The 21193-nt window shown below is 41.9% G+C and overlaps 2 protein-coding genes across 5 annotated transcripts in view; one reads left to right on the top strand and one right to left on the bottom strand.

Annotated features, from left to right (window-relative positions):
- WIPF3 (WAS/WASL interacting protein family member 3) overlaps window positions 1-3762 on the top strand; it is a 38540-nt gene extending 34778 nt beyond the window's left edge. For both annotated transcript variants that reach the window (XM_035129277.2, XM_035129278.2), the window contains 3 exons: window positions 860-1003; window positions 1281-1382; window positions 1880-3762. In XM_035129277.2, coding sequence (XP_034985168.1) covers window positions 860-1003; window positions 1281-1382; window positions 1880-1920 — 287 coding nt within the window. In that variant the 3' untranslated portion in view covers window positions 1921-3762. The remainder of the gene's footprint in view (window positions 1-859; window positions 1004-1280; window positions 1383-1879) is intronic.
- SCRN1 (secernin 1) overlaps window positions 261-21193 on the bottom strand; it is a 32663-nt gene continuing 11730 nt past the window's right edge. For 2 of the 3 annotated variants that reach the window (XM_035129282.2, XM_035129279.2), the window contains 7 exons: window positions 20215-20396; window positions 16364-16566; window positions 13522-13716; window positions 12917-13082; window positions 10833-11013; window positions 7961-8120; window positions 261-7715 (listed from right to left, as the gene is read on the bottom strand). In XM_035129282.2, the coding sequence (XP_034985173.1) occupies window positions 7962-8120; window positions 10833-11013; window positions 12917-13082; window positions 13522-13716; window positions 16364-16566; window positions 20215-20396 (1086 nt within the window). In that variant the 3' untranslated portion in view covers window positions 261-7715; window position 7961. Of the gene's footprint in view, window positions 8121-10832; window positions 11014-12916; window positions 13083-13521; window positions 13717-16363; window positions 16567-20214; window positions 20397-21193 lie in introns of all 3 variants that reach the window. The other variant, XM_035129281.2, reaches the window with a different exon arrangement.

The raw sequence follows: 21193 nt of genomic DNA, 5'->3' as shown, positions 1-21193 counted from the left end.
CTAGTGAACAGGCAGGTTTGCAGGCAAGTAAATAGCAACAAATGAATGGGACGCATAGAAAGAGGGATAATCATGGGGCCATTCAGACTCTCTTAACTGCACATTCAGAACACTTGCCATTGTACAGCTCTACTGGGAATGCACTGCTTTAGGACAAATTGAATGTTCACCTGTTCTTTCAACAACAACAATAAATACCCTTTTAAAATATGTTGGGGAGGGGGTGGGGCTTACTGGGTTGTTGTTTTTTATTTTTGCAGTATTACGTATTTTGCGTTTTTATATTGTGGTTTCATGTTGTCACCACCCTGAGTCCTCAGGGTATAGGTTGGTATACAAATGTAATAAATAATAATGAATAAGATCATCCTTGTCCATCGAAAGCAAGCACCTTGGAAAGTGGGTAAGATTAGAAATTTATTTCACAATGGGAGTCCTGTTGCGCTCAGGTTCTGCTTTCCATGGGTGTCTGGGTGTCCACTGTAAAGACAGGTTGTTGGACTACCGGTAGATATGTTCTCACAATGTTAGAATCAGCAGCATTGCATTTCCCCTGCGCAGATATTGCACAGAGGGACTACTATTGTTGTTTTACGTAGGTTGCATGTCAACTAGCCTGCAGTTTAAAGTGGTCTCATGCCAAAAGGGCTGCAACATAGGGGTTTTCTGAATATTTAGTCCTGCTCTTTGCCTATAGCCTACTTCACAGGGATGGTGTACAGGTTATTTACGTTAGCCTGAGCTCCTTGGGAGGAGGAGAAGATGTAAGTGTATTAAAAAAAAAAAAACAAGTACGTATGTCTGATGCAAAGTTTGCTTATCTTCTCTGAGCCTTTTTCTAATGTATACTTTCTCTTAGGAAAGCTGATGCCACCCCCAGTACCTCCTGCAAGGTCTCCGACAACTGAACTCTCAAGCAAATGCCAGTATGCCCAAGTATCTCCATGGCTGCCTAGCCCAGACCTCTGCTCGGCAATTAAGAATGGAGCAGTCCACATAATGGGTAACGTTGATAAATTTACATCTCTGCCCTGCCCAAAGATAAAAATGGCAAGCTTAAAGCTTGCAGGAACTTGTCTTCTCGCAAAACGATGGGGTATTCACCCATGAATAAGGTGTTCTAATTTACTAAGGAATGGCAAGAGAAGAACCTAAACAATGATATAGAAAAAAAAGCAAATGTGCATCAGTAAATTTTAAGTATGTATCGTTTTTCTACAGTTCCTTGAATTTGTTGAATTGTTGTATCTCAAAGGGGTGTTTTCCATTTGATTCTCCAGATGACTTTGAATCTAAATTTACTTTCCATTCCGTGGAAGAATTTCCCCCTCCTGATGAGTTTAAGCCATGCCAGAAAATTTATCCTAGCCAGGAAGCTAGAGGTAAGTGAGAAAGTTCTGATCCCTTCAGGAGTGTTAAATTATTCTACTCCTCTTGCTTAAGACTAGAAACGGTTGCGTCATTATGACTCCTTAGACATTTTCAAGAAACAGTGGCCTGGTCAAAAATAGAGGAGATGCTCACTAGACAGAAGTCTGCTTGGTCAGATCATGTAAATAAAAATAATCTGTGAGAGTTTTGCAGCTAGCATTGAAGGACTTGTTTCTATGTGCTAGGAAGCCATTGGCTTAGGTCACCTGGCTTGAATCCTCACTGCAGAATCTCCTTTAGCATTCTGAACTTGACTGTTAAATGAGTCAACCTATGAAACTCATGTTATCAGAATAAATCACAAGACTCGGATGCGTGCCTGGTTGGATTCGAAGGCACTGAAAGATAAAGTGGCTTCTCCTTGCATGTCAGAAGCATCTACGGACTTGGTTGTTTGCCTGTGGCTCTTTGTCATTTTGGTTTTCGATCTAGCCTTTTATTTTTACAGATAGCACCAACAACCCTCCATTAAGGACACAAGTCAGATGAGAGATCTCAGTAGCAGGAGCATCACTGAAAGGATCAACAGAGTTATTGTGCAACGTAGGACCCTGTTTTGATGACCGCACAGTACATGCAGGCAAAACTGGCGCTACATCCAAGATCATACGTGGTAAACGGTGGGATTGACTGGACTAGGACAGAGTTGGAAACCTATTGTTGTGTAATTCAGTTTCAATTGCTTTAAACCTGGGCTGAGATTTGTTTTTAATTTTGTGGAATACTCAGTATATATACACATATAAAACGTGCAGCCCACCTGTGTGGGGCATACTTTATTTTAGCATGAGTGTTCACCCTGTTCAAAATGCAAACGAGTTTGCATAGATAACAATGGTTGAAGTTCCTGCCTGTACTATCTGCTGGGTATAATTTATTCGACCAAGTAAATCATGCTTTCAAACTAGGTTTGCTGTATTTAAATGTATGCAACTTCCCACCCACCCTCTCTTAGGAATTCTGTGCATTGTACAGTAACATTTTTTAATTTTTATAAATCCCCTTCTTTGCCTCTCTGTAGTTACACTGAATGGCTTTCCAGTTAAAGCAGTGGTGTGGATTGCCAGTGGAACGCAGTATGTGTGCATATATGTATATTTAAGTGCATAGGTGACTGGCACTAATCTTCCTTGGCACAGCAGAGGATGGTACTAGGTGTTCACTGGAAAATGCACAAGCTCCAGCTGATTAGCAAGCGTGGAATACATTCTCCTAAATTTTGTCATATTGCTGCCTTTCGCACGTCACCAACATCCCTCCTAGATGCTCTGTCCCATCCATCCCTTTGTTTAGGAAGTGGAGGAAAACCTGACAGCTGACTATTGAAATGAGGCAAAGAATAATAGAATGTATATTGACTAATGAGCATCTGGGGCTGAAATGTAGGCTTTTCACTACACGACTGTATACTGTCCTGGCATATAGTATATTTATGATGTTAACATCCCCAGCAAATCTGAAGGACCAAACTAGATGGTTATATGGCTCTAATAGTTTCCCAATAATTTTGCTCCAGATGTAGAGCATCGACAGGAAGCTGGAGGAAATGCAGCAGGGGAAACATTTTGAATAAGGAAAAATAGAGTTCAGTACCTTCCTCTGCCACTCTTGCTTTCAAACTGGCAGTGTCCTCTGCTTGCTTTGCATTAAAGGGGGGGGGGAGAGAGTGAGAGATATATGCCAGTATCTTACTCGCAGGGGCCAGGCTAGGTACCATAACAAAAATATGTAAGAACAGGTGTTCTTTTTTACGTGTGTGTGTGCTGTGATATTCAGCTTGGCTCCTGAGAGTAGGCTACTAGCACCTCTGATTTTAGCAACAAACTAATCTACAATCTAAAGTTCTACTTAAATGATGTTTCAGAGGTGGGAAAGAGCAATGTAACACCTGTTCTTTCAGCTAGCTTTAACACACAAGTTCCTAATGCGCTTATGATACAGCAGCAACCAGAAAACGGGGCATCAGTCTGCATTAGGGGATAGAGGTGAGCAGGTTGTGAGGGCTGAATGATTCTTGATTTTTAAATAAGGGAGCAAGCATCCCTATTGGTCTCCTTGACTACTGAACTCTGCCCATTTTATCTCTAGCAGGGAGAAAGAAGTGCAAAATGGGAGTCCGCATGCACCTAGAAAAATAGCAGCAAAGTCTTTCTGTGAATTGGATATTTAGAAACAAAGAAGTGTTCTCAATAGTATGAAAAATACCATGTGATTTCATTTCAAAACGCCATGCTAAATGTAACTTCATCTTTTTTTTTCTCTTGGGAGTCAGTAAATGGTTGAAAAGTGCTTTCATTTAGATCTGCAGATATTAAATTATCATCAAACACATGTTTTGCTTTCTAATATGTTACAATGGATCTATTTCAGATTCCCCCTGTATAAAAACTTATTAGATTTGGTAGAAAACACTGAGGGCCAGAGTTATAACTAAGCTTGAATTGGTAACCAGGAGACGATGTCTAATTCAGTAGTAAGTTTTATCCTTAGGATTTATTCTTCACTGGAAGAAAAACCAGGAGGAAAGTGTACAGAAGTATTTAGCCACTCAAGAGATTACTCTGTGCAGAAACCATTTTATTAGTTTTGTCAATCAGCATTGTCTAATACACGAATCCCAGATGATTGCAAGCCCATGTTCCCACAAGAAATATGTAAACAAAGATTTACAGATTCTGACTCAATTGGATGCTGCTCATGCCAACATATCTTGGGTGAGGCAGCAGGGCCTCCCCCCCCCCAACATACCCCAAGCCTTTGGTTAGTGTGACACAGGAGTGGAGAACATATAGCCCTCCAGCTGCACTCCAACTCCCATTGTCCCTAGCAAGCATGGCCAATGTGCAGGGATGATGGGAGTTGTAGTTCAGCAACAGCTGGTGGGCCAGAGGTTCCCTGCACCTACTATAGAGGAAACTACAGAAACCAAAATGCACTTTTACTGCCTAAGATTCACCAAGCCCTATAATTTCCAACTGCCTTTTTGATGCCTCTTCTGTGGATTGAAATAAGTAGTAACGCGTCAACTTACTTTATATTTTAGGCATTTTATTTAGAAACTGTGTGTGCACATGCACTTCTGACATAGTATTTGAGCAATGAGGGAGTTACATGGGCTCCACAAAGTTGCAACCGAGGAGGAGGAAAATAGGCTGAGTCTCAAGCTAGTTTCTGAAAGTATCAACAAAGAGAAAGCCATCCCACAACTCTTGCACTTGCTTCTATCTCCTCCTCAGTTGCCAGGATCTTCCATAAACTACACTTACACTGAAAGCTCAAGATCTGTGTGGTGTTCAGCAATGGACTATGTTGGGGTTTCCCCTCTTAAGAAAAAAATTAAGGGTTGTGAACACACACAGCTCACTTGGTGGTAGGAAATCTTAATCTACAGGACTAGCACCATAGTTTCTAGAATTTAATTATGTTTGCTTGATACTTACAGGTTATATGATTGCTCTCATCCTTTTTTTAAGAACAGAAGCAATGATCCGGAGCAAAGGCTTACATACATTTCAGCTAATGGCAAGCAGAGTTTGACTTCCACTTTGACCATGTCTGATGCAAATCTACACAACACTGACAAAAATGCAAACCACACAAAGGAAGACAGATTCAACATGAACATAACAATCAGGGAAGAGTATCATGTTTATCCTCGGCCATTTCACAATGCCAATGAGCCAATAATTTAGTTTCCCCATGTGAGGAAAAGAGAGATTCACATTGTACATTAGTCTTGTTTTGGTACAATTATGGGATCAGAGGTGTACCTAGGATCCCTTGGCAAGGAGCTGTCTTGGCCTGCATATTGCCTCGAAATGTTGCAGGGCAAGGGTCGGCAAGGTTTACCTCTCCTGGGCCAATTCACATGTCTCTGGGGGCTGGAGCGTGCGTGTGAGCGCGTGCGCACCCACGATTTCCTGCGCCACAGAAGCGAGTACCCACACTGCACTGCGCCTGTTTAGCGCAGCATGCGAGAACTCGCCAAATGGGCAGTTTGGTGGCTGCTCGTGGGCCGGTTAAACAACCCCCGTGGGACACTTGTGGCCCATGGGCCTTAGGTTGCCGACACCTGTTGTAAGCCAACCCTGCTGAGTATCTCTGCCCCCCAAGCCCTATCCTGATTGGCATCACTGAGGATTCCCGAACCTTTTAATAGTTGTGTTAAGAGAGAACATTTCAACAGGAATGGCGTAGGGCTGGGCAATATGTTGGCGAAAAGCGGCTTGAAGTCCATATCATGATATCTGTTTCATAATTTTTGACCAGGCAATGTATCACAAATCAAGGTGTGTGTGTGTGCGTGCGTATGCTATGCCAAAATCATACTGTGGGGGAAAACCATGAAGCCAGCCAATGCCTCTACATAGCTCCATATACTTCAGACATTGAGATGTATCGTTATATTGTGATATTTAGCTGGTGGTACATCACAATGTTGAAAGCTGGATATTGCCCAGCCCTAGCATGGCTTTACAAACGCAAAAGTGTGCACAGGGGTACAGCCTCAGAGCTCATCAGGAAAATGTACAAGACCTCACAATTAGCTTTTTAACTATAAATAGTTAAATGTACAGTGATCTATTTTGCCTTGCCTATGAAATGTAATTGAACAGAAAACAGTTGCTGTAATTAGAAATTTAAATAATCATCTAACAAACATCAAAGGCGAGACACACACACACACCATCTTATCTGAGTGAGGAACTGGCAGGGTGAGTTTGAGCAAGGGTGGGAAATGAGGACTTCCACCTCCAGGCACCCCTGCTGAGGAGTTGCTCCTCCTGGCAGGAAAGAGAAGCAGGAACCAAGCTCCTTTGATGCTGCTCCTCCTGGTTTGGAGAGGAACCTCACGGGCAGCAGACCAGCCTTTGGAACTCCTGTCCTGCACAGCGCCAGCACCCTCTGTGGGCTTCTGCAAAGGCACTTGCTCTCTTGTCTGCCTGGCCCTGTGCTTCTTGCAGGAGTGCCAGGCTGTGAAGGCACCCTCCCCTAGAGCTGGCATGTCCAGCCCCCCTGCCTCTGGCTCTTCCCAAGATGCTTGCAAACTAGAGGAAGTGGCTGCTGCTCAGGCTCATTGCCCCAACAGCCTTTCCCGATTTGCTAACTTTGACTGACATATGGTGGGGAGAGGGAAGGAAGAAAGCAATGGTGCTTCTAGCCTGCCAGGAGGGTAGACTCAATGCTTTGGAAGCGCTCTCTCTTGCTGGGTGCTGCAACAGCATCCCTTCCTCTCCTGTGCTGATTTTTGCATGTCCCCACCTCCCCGGTCCTGCACCCCTGGCAGGGGCCAGTTTCACCACCCCCTAGGTACGCCTCTGTATATTTTTCGACTAAGTGCCAAAGACAGCTCACAAAGGAACAATGAAATCTACTGCCTATCATCAGTCCCAGCCAGCATGACCAGCAGGCAAGAATGATCAGAATTGTGCTCCCAGCTACATATGGAGAGCCATAAGTTCCCCATCCTTGGTGTAAGCAAATATCTGAACAAATTCTGGCCATTTCACTGGAACAATTGCCTTTCCTAAGCAGCTATGGTACAGTTCCCACAACCAAATTAAGGTTCTTGATCTTACCTTCAGTTGTAAGCTTGCTTCTCTCTCTCTCTAAATGCTTAGGCCAATTCACACTGTTCAGAACTCTATTTTGGGGAGAAATTGATTATTCAAATGTAATCTTCGCAGCCTGATATGCAGTAATATGGAACGATAGGTGAGAGAAGCAAGAAAGGAAAAGAAAAGAAAAGAAAAGAAAAGAAAAGAAAGCTACTAGCCCAAAATGTGCATAGGTGAGGCAGCACACAGCTCAACAGACCCAACTCTAAATTGCCAGAACTAGAACAAGTGAGAAGCTTGTTCCACTGTTGACAATTATACCATGTACCTGCTGTATTTTGTCCTTTTACATGTGGATCAAACTTTTCAGGCAAAACTTTTCAGGCTCATTTTGATTTGCAATATTTAGAACTACATGGACTCTGGCTATTTGTCATTCTTAGTTTTGGTTGCCCAGATGAATGAAAAAAACGTTCTGCATTACATTAGCCAGCATGCACACATGTCAGTGAAGGCCCTCTTTCCATAACACACACAGGACAACACAGGAGGAAAAGAAAAGAAAGGGGGGGGGAAGGAATGTGTTAACGGGATACAGCTACTGAGGAACTTTTTCTAAAAAGAGGGCAATTTCTTCCAAAAATCCGGCAATATGGCAAGAATATCTTTCAAGGCCTGAAGAGCTTTATGGTCTTCTTATGTGAAGGCTAAAGGTGTCTACGGTCACTGCAATGAGAAAAAGCAAAGCTTTAATATTCACTGTTAATCACAAATGCAAGTTTAAATGCCGGGTGGGAATATCCAAATCCATTAGGAGACTTTGCAAAATAACCACAACCCATAAAACATCAGTTTCTTATTCACAATTGCAGATTTAGGTCTGAGATACAAAGGGACTGGACCAAACAGTGAAGCCAACTTATATTTCTAAAAAAAGTAGTTATTGGTATGAAGATATGAAAAGGACTCACTTCACTTGAAGAACTTAATTTCTGTATCAACGCAGTCATAGAAAAGGTCCTCTACTTCAGAAGGATCAAGAACTTCCGAGCTGGTAATAATGCTCTCCATTGCGTCCAAGCCTTGCTTTTCGAGGTCTAACATGGTTCTTCTCAGCTTCTCTCCTTTTTCCTACAAAAATCAATGGCCAGCATGAAACGCCTATGAAAAGTGTCTGAAAGTCAGAATGTTTATTCGGCTTTACGCCCATCATAAAACACAACACAACAAAATAAATCAAATAAAACAGCGGACTCGTTCAAGCCTCAAATAATATAAATCTTCTCAAAACTTGTATGTGCATCCATGTGTGTGTTGCACAAACATAGCACAACAGTCAAACCACAGCAGTACCTCTGTTGAGTTTTAAAATACCAGTTCTGGAAAAAAGGATGCTTTCGCCCAGAGATCATGTTGAAATAAAAACAAGTACAGTGGAACCTCGGTTTATGAACACCTCGGTTTATGAATTTTCGGTTTACGAACGCCGCGGACCCATCTGGAACGGATTAATTCACTTTCCATTACTTTCAATGGGAAAGTTCGCTTCAGTTTATGAACGCTTCAGTTTATGAACAGACTTCCGGAACCAATTACACCCATGTTTCAGTTTATGAACGCTTCAGTTTAAGTACTCCGCGGACCCGTCTGGAACGGATTAATCCACTTTCCATTACTTTCAATGGGAAAGTTCGCTTCAGGTTATGAACGGTTACTCCGCAGACCGTCTGGAACGGATTAATCCACTTTCCATTACTTTCAATGGGAAAGTTCGCTTCAGTTTATGAACGCTTCAGTTTATGAACAGACTTCCGGGACCAATTGTGTTCATAAACCGAGGTACCACTGTACAGCCTAGTTTACATATTCCTTTCTCTCTGCAATGAGGGGTGGAGTATATGAGTTTAAGATTCGGGGAAGGAGATCTTTAAACATTACACTACAACTCTAGGTGGTGTTTTCTCTGTGGGCGAGTCCTGCAACATTGTGGTAAATGTTTTAACATCCCTCAACCATGTAGGCATGGCTTATCACAGCCAATTCTGTGGGAGAGAACCACAGACTCCTATGTTTATCACCCTCAAAGTTTATCAATACCGAGGGGAAAGGGACAAACAAGAATGTGCCTTAAGAAGAATGGTAACATTTACTGGACTTAAAAAACAGCTTAGAGGCCATTTTTGCTTCATACAACAAGTGGGACTGCAACAAAATGTTGCGGTGTAGAGGATTCCTTGTCAGACAACAGTGCCTTTCTTGCAGAATACTTGCCCCACCACAGTGTCCAGTCTGCATTCCATGCTCTGGCTGTTTGGGGCTTTCCTTCCCTTTTTTGGATTTATTTTTTCCAAAGCATCTTTTGCAGTACAATACTGCAACCCTTTGAGGGTCCCCCTCACCAATGCCTGCTTGTGTATGGATGGTGCCATTTCACCCATATTAAGGATCTATACTTGGAAAATGAGCTTGCCAGATAGCTGGAATGAGATTTGGAATAAAGCTTCCCCATATCACTTTCTTGCTGGATCCATTACAATTAATTTATGTATTGCTGGAAGGGAAACTCATTCACTTACACTGCACACTTCGTCAAACTGGCAGATATCAATTTCAGGTTTTCAACAGATAATGGTTTAACCCTCAAGACTACTGCCCTTGCTATCTTCCAGACCTAAGCTACAAGTATCTCCTCCTAAATACTTCCCAACAGCCAACGGGCCTTTCAACAAAATATCTCATTGCAACATCTGCACCACTCCTTTGGGACCCTCCCCTTAACTTAATGGGATAAATCCAAGAGGTGCCCAATCACTGGGGCACCTGGAAATTTGAATGCAAGCATTAAGGAACTGAAATGTCAAAAGGACCACCACCTCTTGCATGAACCTGCCCAAGCATGCTGTTATTCCTAAGGGCTTGCTCTGCCCCTCCCTCATCAGAGGTAAGGTGGGTGGTGACCAGATACACAGCCCTATTTTTGAAATTCCTTCCCCTAGGGCAGGGATTGGGAGCCTGTGGGCCTTCAGGTATTGTTGGCTTTCAACTCCCATCAAGCCCTACCAACATGGCCACTGTTTAGGGGTGATGCAACATCTGAAGGGACGAATATCAAGCTCCCCATCCTTGCCGGGGTCTTCCTCTTGCAGTTCTCGGATGATGCCTTTAAGTGCCGGGGGGGGGGAATCATAGGTGCCAAGTTCCGGATTGAAAAATCCGGGATCAGCAGTGTCGCGGCACCGGAAGTTGCTTCTACGCACTTCTGGACATGCGTAGAAGCGACTTCCGATGCCGCTGTGCCCATTTCCAAAATGTCTGCAGCGCCAGAAGTCGCTTTTACGCACTTCCAGAAGTGAGGACATTTTGGAAATGGGCACAGCGGCATCGGAAGTCGCTTCTACACATGTCCAGAAGTGCGTAGAAGCAACTTCCGGTGCCAGCGCGGCACCAGAAGAACATGGCCACCGGTAGGAGCTCCGTAATCTGGGGGAATACGGGGTATTTTGCCATTTGGGACACCTGCGGGAAACGGTAAGAAAATATGGGAGTTTCCCGGGGAAAACCGGGTACTTGGCAGCTATGGGAAGAAGGGCGGAATTCTGTGCACAGAAAACTAACACTTTAGAGGGGGAAGAAGGGTAAAATATTTCAGGTGTGGATTTTCCACAGGCAAGATTATTTTGAGGTGAGGAAGATTTCGTACATCTTGCTCAGATATGAAATATTCTCTCTTTTTAAAGTTTACAATGACCTAAAAGGGCATTTAACTGAATTTCAAGGGCTCAGGAGGAATGAAACAGAACATTTTTCATTTTTCACTGATGTATTTTCAGAGTGCTGGTTTACCTGCTCATTCTCCATGACTGATCGGGCCCACTCGTGTGCTTTGTACAATTCGTGTCTGCGGTCTGGTTTCTCCTGGAACCGAGGGATTTTTTTCACAGGATCATCACTACCAAAAATGGGTGACTGTACTTTTGATACTAATTTTACATCATCGACGAAGATAAAAGGTTTAAATATGGACCTGAAAGATATCAGAGGAATCACTAATCGTTAGCGAGGGCTACATTTTATATTATCACCTAGCAGTTTGCTCAGCTTGTTTTAAAAACAGAAAGAAAAGAATATCACACAAACTTGGATGTGTTGCATAAAATAACTGGGCCATATGAAAAGAGGCATTAACAGTAACACAGAGATAAAAAGCCATAAGACAGACTACTCTTAACTTTAAACATAATTACTAAATCAGTTCCTTCTAATTGTTTGAAGATTAGGACTTCTCTTTCCTTTGATTGTTAGGGAATAAGCCAGTCTATGCCATGAAGACTAGCTTAGCAAATATATGATTTTAATCCTGACATATTCTGCACAGAGCGGTTATTCAAAATTAGAATAGATGCACGATGTGTTTAGCAACATTTACAAGACAATGATGCTGTTTTTAAGAAATGCCTGCACAAATTGGTATATTCAAATCTTCTTTGTCCACATTACTCTGGGGCTCCATTAAGATATTTTAGATGAGATCTGCAACACACTTTTTGGATTCAATGACGTTTTCTTTCAAAGTGCTAAAACTTTTTAGACAGATTTGCGTACATTTCCACTTCTCTAGCTTTGAGGAACATTTTTTTTAATACGAATAAATTGCACCAAAAAGAGAAGACCAGGGAACTGGAATATCAGCAAATCTCCTTCTGAATAACAAAATGCAGCTTTCCTTGAGAAGAAAAGCAAGCAAGTTAAATTAACTGTACTGCTTTCTGCTTCTCCTTTTGCTTTTCATCCCTTTTATTTGTGGAAGATATGACATTAAAGGGGTTTGCTTCTACTCAGAATCTCCCTTCCATTATCCAAGGCAGGACTCTGAGCAAGCAATAAATGCCACAAGGAGGATTAAAGGGTAAGACCTACTGTATGGAATGCTAATGAAGAACTATTGATCTTTTCATCGGGAATTGCAAAATGGCTGCTATTTTCCCAAATACTTTAGAGAGTAAATTGAGGTTCTCATCAACTGCAGTCAGTAGAAGAGCGGTAAACCCTTGTCCTGAAAATGACAAGAATGACCCAAAGAATTGCGCTGACAGAAAACAAAGGATATGGCGACTCAAAAGTGCCTCACTTTACACTGATGCTTTTAAATAGTGTTGAGTGAAGTTAGGTGCGTAACCAAAAATGATCCACTACATTCACATTTGCTTTTCTTAGGGAAACTTACCAACCTATTCAATATATGGTCCAGTATTCTCTCCTATTAGAGGACTTATCCACACTTAAGGAACAAGCCTTATGACCTATAGATTATTAGGTAAAACACTCTCTACAGCAGAAGTAAACATTCAAAGATGTCTCTGTGAAAATATTCTGATGGAGGAGAGAAATAGGGAAAGACTGGCAAAAGAGAGATCTTGATGAACTATTTTGCATGCAGTTTACAGCAAATGGATTAGCAGAGTGTGAATAAATGCTGATGCCGTTAAAAACAGAACGCAGCTCTAGCTCTCAGGCTCAAAATGGTAGCTAGGAAAGCAATAAATAGCCCCGATGCAGCAGGAGCCACTGTCGGAATTTTTGCTGAGTCAACGTAGCTTCTACTTAGTCAAAGGCAGTACGAAACAGGCTAATAGGGTTGCCATGTTGAAACTGAAGTAGGTTCTGCCATAGGTCAGATCAGCTGACTCGCCTGCCTTTTTGCCTTCCCAACCCGCCTGACGCATCCAGACTGAGGGCAGCGATTGCAGAAATGGGAACTTTCGGCAAAGAAGAGACCCCTTTGATTGCTTCCCTGCATCGATTAACTTTGCATCAGGAAACAACATGGAATTCGCTCGATAAACAAGTTTTTAAAATGCAAAACTAGAAATTAATTTTTGAGGCTTGAAAAAGTACTGGGAGCCTGCCAGGCACTTTCTCCAATATACCTTGATGGATCTGGTGTGCCGGTAAAAAAATGGATGCACGGGGAACTAAGATTCTGAGGTAATACCGACACCATGCTTGATGTAGTAAGAAAAGACTCTGAATCCACACATATACCGCCAGGCTTATCCCGCAAGATGTCAATCATCATTTCCACAGTGATAGCGCCTACAAAAATCAAAACAGAGGCATTAACAGGGTAATAATTTTAGGTCTCTCCTACACTGCTGCTCCCGCACTGGGCAGAGGTTGGGTCCCTTCCCAGCCTGTAACTCAAACTAGTTAATTCCATAAAGGGGGGGATCTCTAATTGTTAATAAGTGATCAAAGATTTGCTAACATTTACACCATGAGAGGCACTGATGCTTCCATAGGTCTATTGGCTGGAAGGCAGCCAAATATCTCCAAGTCTCTCTCGCTTACAAGCATCTCTGAAGCATCACTTATACACAGAATACACTCATGGCTTATTATACCGTTTTTCCCTTCCAAGAAGGAAATGCATAATCTTACCAACAGAAGTGAAATTTTCAAAACTTAGTTCACGCTTTTGGCTACAAGCTTTGTTCCTCAAAAGTGGAGGAGTAGTGGTGGATTTTCTACGTACCTTCTTGCTTCTCTAGGCTCTCCTTCGCCAAACAACAATCTGAATGGTTATCAGCCTGAGAAAATACTTGAGAAAAGTTGAACTCTGTATCTGCAGTCCACCACCCTTGACCTTCTGCATAACTCCTAAGCTCAGGATGCTCTGCATCAATCTTTGTAGTTAAGGAAAGCTGGCTGCAAATGCACTTGACTCCCTCTATGAAAAAACAATTCATACATTCTATTGCCATTCATTAAATGCAAATTTAAGCTGAATCTATTTTACATCGTGCAATATCAATCAATTAGGCATGCAGAGATTACGAAATGCGGGTGGCAAAATTCATTTCCGTGGTACTGTGATGGGATCCCCATTCTCAGAGTCAAATACTTTTGAGGATTATTTGTAAATAACATGCAGAGTGAATCAAGAATCATCACACCCGCTCATCGGTCTTACAAAAGACAGAGGGCTGGATCCAGACTAAGTCAATGAGCCAAGTTAGTCATGACTTAGTTGAGCTGAAGTTTTGCTTATTTCAACTGGAACTAACATAGTTTGCTTCAAATGCAATATGCTAATGTAAGGGACAAGAGCAGGAACGAAGTAGCTCCTCTCCATCCATAAGCCCATTAGCTCTGTGAACCAACACACTGCCTTTCATGATGCAGAGATGATCATTCAATGCAGCATGAGGTTTTCCTTCTACCCCAATGGAGCAGCAAAGTGCAGTAGTTATCTTCCCAACCACCCCCAAAGGGATCTTAAAAGAGACAAGGACCACCTCTGTGCAACAAACTCACAAGGGAAACCTACAGAAAAAATTACCAAAGTGTATCTGTGTTGGTGGAGTCCAAATAATTGGTGCATATCGCTTTTCTAGGACACATACAAGAGAACAGTTGTCCCTTTCAGTATAAGACCATATAGTGTCACCAATTAACTTACAAGTTGCTGAGAATGCTACTACGTCCTAGAAAAATAGGCTTGAGAGCAAAACATGAAGTCTACCTTACACCTGTGGTGTCATAGGAATGCAGAAAGCTGCCTTATTTATACGAAGTTTGAGTATTTGTCCATCAAGCCTAGTATTGTCTACTCTGACAGCTCTCCAAGGGTCTCAACCAGAGGTCTTTCCCAGCAGCTGCCACACAATCATTTTAAACTGGAGATCAATGCAATCCTATCCACACTTACCTATGAGTGAGCCCCACTGAATTCCACAAGACTTGTTTCTTAATAGGCATGATGAAGATTGCCCTGTTAGAGTTCTGGCCAAGGACTACGATAAGATACAGTAGTCCTATGTGCAAACAGAGCAAGTCCACTGTGAGGGATTCCCCGTTTCCCACCCCTCACTGCTTTAACAACAGAGGCTGCCCCTGTGCTTCTATACAAACGGGAGTAAACCTCCAGTGTCCAAATTGGACTTGTTTCCAGGGTACCTCAGGGCTCTGCGTTTGAAACCTATTGCCACCAGTGGGGTCTCCCTCCCATGGATCCCTACTGCTACAGTGTGCCTCTCCCTTAGGCAACTATGTGGCTCCCTTGGCTTCACTAACCAGCCCTTTGTATGACAGGAGAAAAAGCAAACAGTTTCCTCTTCCACAGGAAAGCTTTGTTCTCGCCTCTTAGTCACACCTCTGAAGGTACTGAGACACTGCCCGAGTCCACGAACGTTTAGGCACATTTAACTTTATTATTTAACTTGAAAACATGGATTTCTCCTGTTCTTAAAAGTGCATATCTTCTTTTCATATAATACATCTTGTTAATACATCCCCTGCATCTTGATAATAACGGTTATAACCTTTCTTTCCATCCACCCGAACCTAGCCTCCTGCTCCCTCTGAAACCCTCCACTCCCCAACTGCCAACCCCCAACTGCCTTTCAACGGTTGTTCCCCTCCAGTTAGAATGTCGTCTAGCTCCGCCTCCCAGGGAACACCTGCCTATCATGGGAGTGATAGGTTAACCCATGATGAACCGGAATCATCATCAGACACTATTCCGCCACATCCACCTTCCTTTTAGTGGAAGTGCTCACATTACTGTGTGTGCCATCCATTGAAACAGGCATCCCCAACCTGCAGCGCTCCAGATATTTTGGCCTACAACTCCCATGATCCCTAGCTAGCAGCACTAGTGGTCAGGGATGATGGGAATTGTAGTCTCAAAACATCTGGAGGGCCAAGTTTGAGGAAGCCTGCTGTAGAGGCTCCATATGAGCATGAGAGTATACGAAGAACTGAGCAAAAAAAGGTTTGGATAAGGCCAGTTGCACAATTGGTCTTAAAACTCAAAAAGGATTTCTATGTACACTTACAAGCCGGAACAAATTTGCGCGTGGGAGACTTAAATTTGATGGTGCACCATTTTAAAGGTTCAGTGAATGTCAGCGACAATTTGAAGCTAATGTGAAAATGTCAGCAAGTCAGAGAGCCACAATTTCAAGGGACGGATGTGACAGTAATGTGCACAATTAACCTTGAATGGGAGAACAAGACCTGCAGATAGAAAAGATCTTTGGTCAACCAACTGTTTCTGCTTGAGTGAAAAGAAAAAAAACTCCACACAGGCAGAAACAGATTTTCTTATGCAGAAAAAGCATTCTGAATCCTGACATAAAATTCAACTAAGCCAGTATGTTAGAAACCTCCAGAAATTGTCCTTAAGGCTAACAATTCAAAACAACAACACAAAACCTGCTTTAAATGGCATACTACCATTACAATCTGGAAAGCAGGAACAAACATTAAATGGAAATAGGAAATTCATGAACAACTCATCATCGCCATGCAAATGTTCATGTACTCAATCACTTCCTCATAAATAGCAGGTTGGGATAAAAATTATAACAGACCTGTAATGTTCTCTGCTGCCCAGTGTTTCCCAACAGTCTCCAGGACCCAAGCTTCTTTTCTGTCAACTATCAGATACGCAGTATGGAAAGCATGGCATACACTCCCATCTTCGTAATAATTGCCTCCTTGACCATACTCTTCCAACAGAGAGACAATGACATCCAAGGCTTCTTTAGCTGTTCCACCCCTTTCTAGACCAAGCCTGGGGAGGGAACCAAAGGAGGTGGGGAGGAAGCAACTTAACTACAGCAACAATGGAAGGCCATGTCAAACAAGCTTACCAGCCTGCCGAAAGATAAAACAAAATCTAGAACAAGATCATCATTTGGCTAAGCCCCATTAAAAGGTAAAGGTAAAGGACCCCTGGATGGTTAAGTCCAGTCAAAGGTGACTATGGGGTTGTGGTGCTCATCTCGCTTTCAGGCCGAGGGGGTTGGCGTTTGTCCACAGACAGCTTTCTGGGCCATGTGGCCAGCATGACTAAACCGCTTCTGGAGCAACGGGACACCGTGATGGAAGCCAGAGCGCACAGAAACGTTGCTTACCTTCCCGCTGTAGCAGTACCTATTTATCTACTTGCACTGGTGTGCTTTCAAACTGCACTGGTAGGTGCTTTCAAACTGGTAGGACAGAGCAATGGGAGCTCACTCCATCGCGTGGATTCGAACCGCCAACCTTCCAATCAGCAAGCTCAAGAGGCTCAGTGGTTTAAGACCACAGTGCCACCCGCATCCTCATTATCCCTACCAGAACAATTTTCAGTTCAGTTTAAAATATTTGTATCCCGTTACCACACTAACATACAAGAACATACAACACTGTATTTTTTATTTTTTATTACCGGTATTAGTATTCAGTGCACTAAGCCTTTGACAGGGTCATCCTGTTGGCTCTGCAGGCTATTAGGGAAGATTTATTTTGTAGTAGCCTGAGGACAGTTGTCACTACTGTACTATTAAAATGGTTTGAAATGGGCAATAGTTTTCATTTTCATCATAGCATACTGCTGTGACATGGAACAGGATGTTTTAGTTCAAAATGAACCAGTGGTCCACTTCTCTTTGAATATAAATACTTGTGGGGTGTTGTTGGTTTTTTAATTGTGCCTATATAATCTTTAGTGCAGGAAAGGGGACTTAAGATGTCAGGGCTCCATTTTGCCCTGTCCCACCACCAATTTACTAAATCAAAACAGAATGTTAGCAGATAACATTGCTATGTAGCTGGAAAATGCAGAGGAATTGTCACAGGGTGAAATAAGGGAACTGGACCTTCTGATGGTCATAACTTAACCTCGGAACTGTATACCTGAAGGAATGTCTCCACTCCATCATTCAGCCAAGACACTGAGGTCCAGCTCCGAGCGCCTTCTGGCGGTTCCCTCACTGCGAGAAGTGAAGTTACAGGAACCACACAGGGGGTCTTCTCGGTGGTGGCGTCTGCCCTGTGGAACGCCCTCCCACCAGATGTCCAGGAAATAAACAACTACCCGACTTTTAGAAGACATCTGAAGGCAGCCCTGTTTAGGGAAGTTTTTAATGTTTAATGCGGTATTGTGTTTTTAATATTCAGTTGGAAGCCACCCAGAGTAGCTGGGGAAACCCAGCCAGATGGGCGGGGTATAAATAAATATTATTTAACCTCACCCTGCCTTCTATAACCTAATTAAAATTAGCTCCTTTAGCAAGGACCAAAGCAAATACTTATTAGAAAGTTACATTTCAAACATCCATAATTTTGATTAATATTGGCCTGCTGTTGCCATTAGGGAATTAATCCCAGAACCCATTCATGCTGGAGTATTTGGATATAAGCCGATTTATTCCCATTAAAGTCAGTGACTGCCGGTCTCCTGCTGTTTTTAAGTTCGAAAAGCAAAATGGATTTGTGAATAATGAAAGTGCCTCCTGTTCATAACAAAGTGGGCAGATAAAAGAAGATTCCAGCGTAGAAATCTGCATTGATTGAAGAATGGGAAAGAGGAGCTTAATGTACGTATAACCAGCTTATTAAATATACTTCTAATCAGTCACGTGATGAATTGTTCTTCCAACTAAACTGAACGGGATACAACTGTTTTCCCAAAGGAGGATTCAAATCCTGCAAGGACAGTTCTAAGACCTGCACGCCTGAGAACTGCTTGCAACGGGGAGAGTTCATGCAAAAGGAAAGAATTGGGCACACCCAATCAGTTTGCTTGGCAGTCTTGCTTGACAGCTTATCAGATGTAAAACAGATAAACAACTACCGGTATTTGACTTTCAGAAGACATCTGAAGGCAGCCCTGTTTTGGGAAGTTTTTAAATGGTTGATGGTTTACTGTGTTTTCAATATTTTCCTGGGAGCTGCCCAGAGTGACTGGGGCAACCCAATCAGATGGGCAGCATATAAATAATAAAATTATTATTATTATTATTAGCTCCAACAACAGCCTATAGCCCTATTGCAGTTTGTAGCATGGAAGCCAATCTCAGTGCCATTTCTTTTCCACCCTTTCCTTCTCAGTATCTCTTTTCCAGCCATAATAGTTCTTACTGACATTAAACTAATCTCACTGTACTATACAAACAAGACTGGCCAGAGCAACCATGTCAATCAAGCTGGGGTAGAATAAAACGATATTCTGGAGCTCATTCCTCAGCACTTGAATGAACGGCAAATGGTTTTCCATTGGAATGCATGAGATGCAGTATGCCTGACAATGATTTAATTATTCCAGAGTCCCCCACCTCCCCCCTTAAAGAACACAAGCAAGAATTCTAAGTCGCAGTAGGCTGTTTTGAAAATGAAGGCTAAAACGAAGCTCGTGGGCTGCAGAGATTTACAAAGCAACTGCTGCTTTTGAAAGCACACTAGGTTGTATTCCAACTTTCTGCATCTTGGCAGATCGGCAAACCATTTTTTAAAATTAGAGTGCCCAATTATTACTTTAAAGTTTGTGTACCGTGCTCGCCATTCCCAGAGTTTCAAGCCAAAAGAATACATCACATACAATGCTAAAAGGCACAGAGACATGGCAGTTCATGTATTAAAGAGGAAAAGAAACACTTGCATTGTACTTCATGTGTAAAAGAGCACAGTGTTTTCCACATGTGGACCAAAACGGTGATGTTACCAAGAGGAGGGTTTGATTTTCTGCTGATATTTCGTACTGCTGAATCATTGCTCAGAACACTTATCAGGCTACACAACCTTAACCACCCACAGGGTGGATTTGATTTCAATCAAATCAATTTAAGCCACGATTTAAATCACTAGTCGGTAAGACTTGATTTAAACCATTATTTTCCAGAAAGATTCATTCTTGCTGGTATAACCTTAATATTTACAACCAGATGAAGGTTTCATTTTTGGAATAATAAATGTTCATAGTAGTTTATACAGTTATATCAAAAATTACTAATTTGGTCACACTATCAGAAATACATAGACAGATAATTATGAAATTATTGTAAGTTAACTGTTTATATTTGGACAACTTTTCTGCTGTACTTTCTTGGAAGGAAAAAAAACAATCATTTCCTTAATAACAATTTAAACAATTTATTGAACTAAAACAATAACATTATAGCATATGTATCCATGTTTGTTAACTGATGTGGTTAAACAATTTAAAAAATAAACTTAGACTGAGTTTTAGCACACATGAAAAACTTAAAACAAATCCTTATTTCCTGGTGGATAGCCTTTGGACTATAATGTAATTTAAATAGAAAACTGTATTTAGAAAGATTTTTCCTCCAAAAGAATTTTATTTTTAAAATCTGATTTAAATTTTAAAAAATCTGATTATTTTTTTAAAAATCGTATTTTAAAAACCATCGATTTTTTATCCATCCTGATCACCCACCTGACAAGATCCATTCCTAGGAGAGCTTCAGTTTCTGAGGCTGGTTCTTTGGTGATAATGGCTTCATTGGTAATGAAGACTCCATGTTCATTTGCCCCCATTTCTGCCCCCCAAAGCCAGGAAGGTCTGCTCAGAGCGACAGCGTTGGTCTTCGGCACCTGGTCAATCTCAATGTATGTGCACTACAGTAGGGGGGGCGAGAGAGGAGGAGACCTGAGTCAGATTATATTTCTCCATAAAAAGTACAGTGTTATCATATTGACATGTCACCACAGAAAGATTTTTTACTTGCCACAGGTAAGTGGCAACTTACAAACTCGTTTTGGACAGTGTATCCTAAAGGATCCCTCACCAGCCCCAAAAGTTACCCAATTCTAGCTGCAAAACTGACCATGAATACACAAAAGATACTGGACAAAAATAAAATACAGGCAGTTGATATTCAATATTTTAAAAGACCAAACATGTCACTTTCCATTGGATTTCAACATGTAGAGCAACAGGTAGAACAGCGATGCATAAATTTCTAGCGCTATGAGAGAGAAAAATGCATTTACTGGTAATTTTATGGTATATGTTTAATATCAAATATGCAACTGGTTATGATAAGGAAGTTTTCTCTCTAATAAAAGCATGTATGATTTTTTAAAAAATATGTCAGCCCTTAAAAAAAAGACTTTATAAGGGGAACAGAAAAGCAAACGTATGTGTTTCTCTGCTTCTGTAGATTCTGGAATCAGAAAGCAGAATATGTCATTTTTCTGACTAAAGTCTTTGTTGTATAAACTGCAATTTGACCCAGCTGCTGTTAGACTGGCAGTGCCTGGATTCAAAGTACAGCAGAAAGAGAATGGTCAGTGCTCTTCATTATGAAAACAAAAGGAAAGTGAATTCGATAACTCCAAGGTATTTGTGAGCCAAAGCCAGCAGGCTCATTTTAAGATTCCTGTTTTCAATTGCTGCATCATTTTTCACTATC

The sequence above is a fragment of the Zootoca vivipara genome, chromosome 12, assembly GCF_963506605.1.
Source record: "Zootoca vivipara chromosome 12, rZooViv1.1, whole genome shotgun sequence".
In the NCBI taxonomy this organism is placed as follows: Eukaryota; Metazoa; Chordata; class Lepidosauria; order Squamata; family Lacertidae; genus Zootoca; species Zootoca vivipara.
This window is presented reverse-complemented; position numbering and strand designations above follow the sequence as displayed.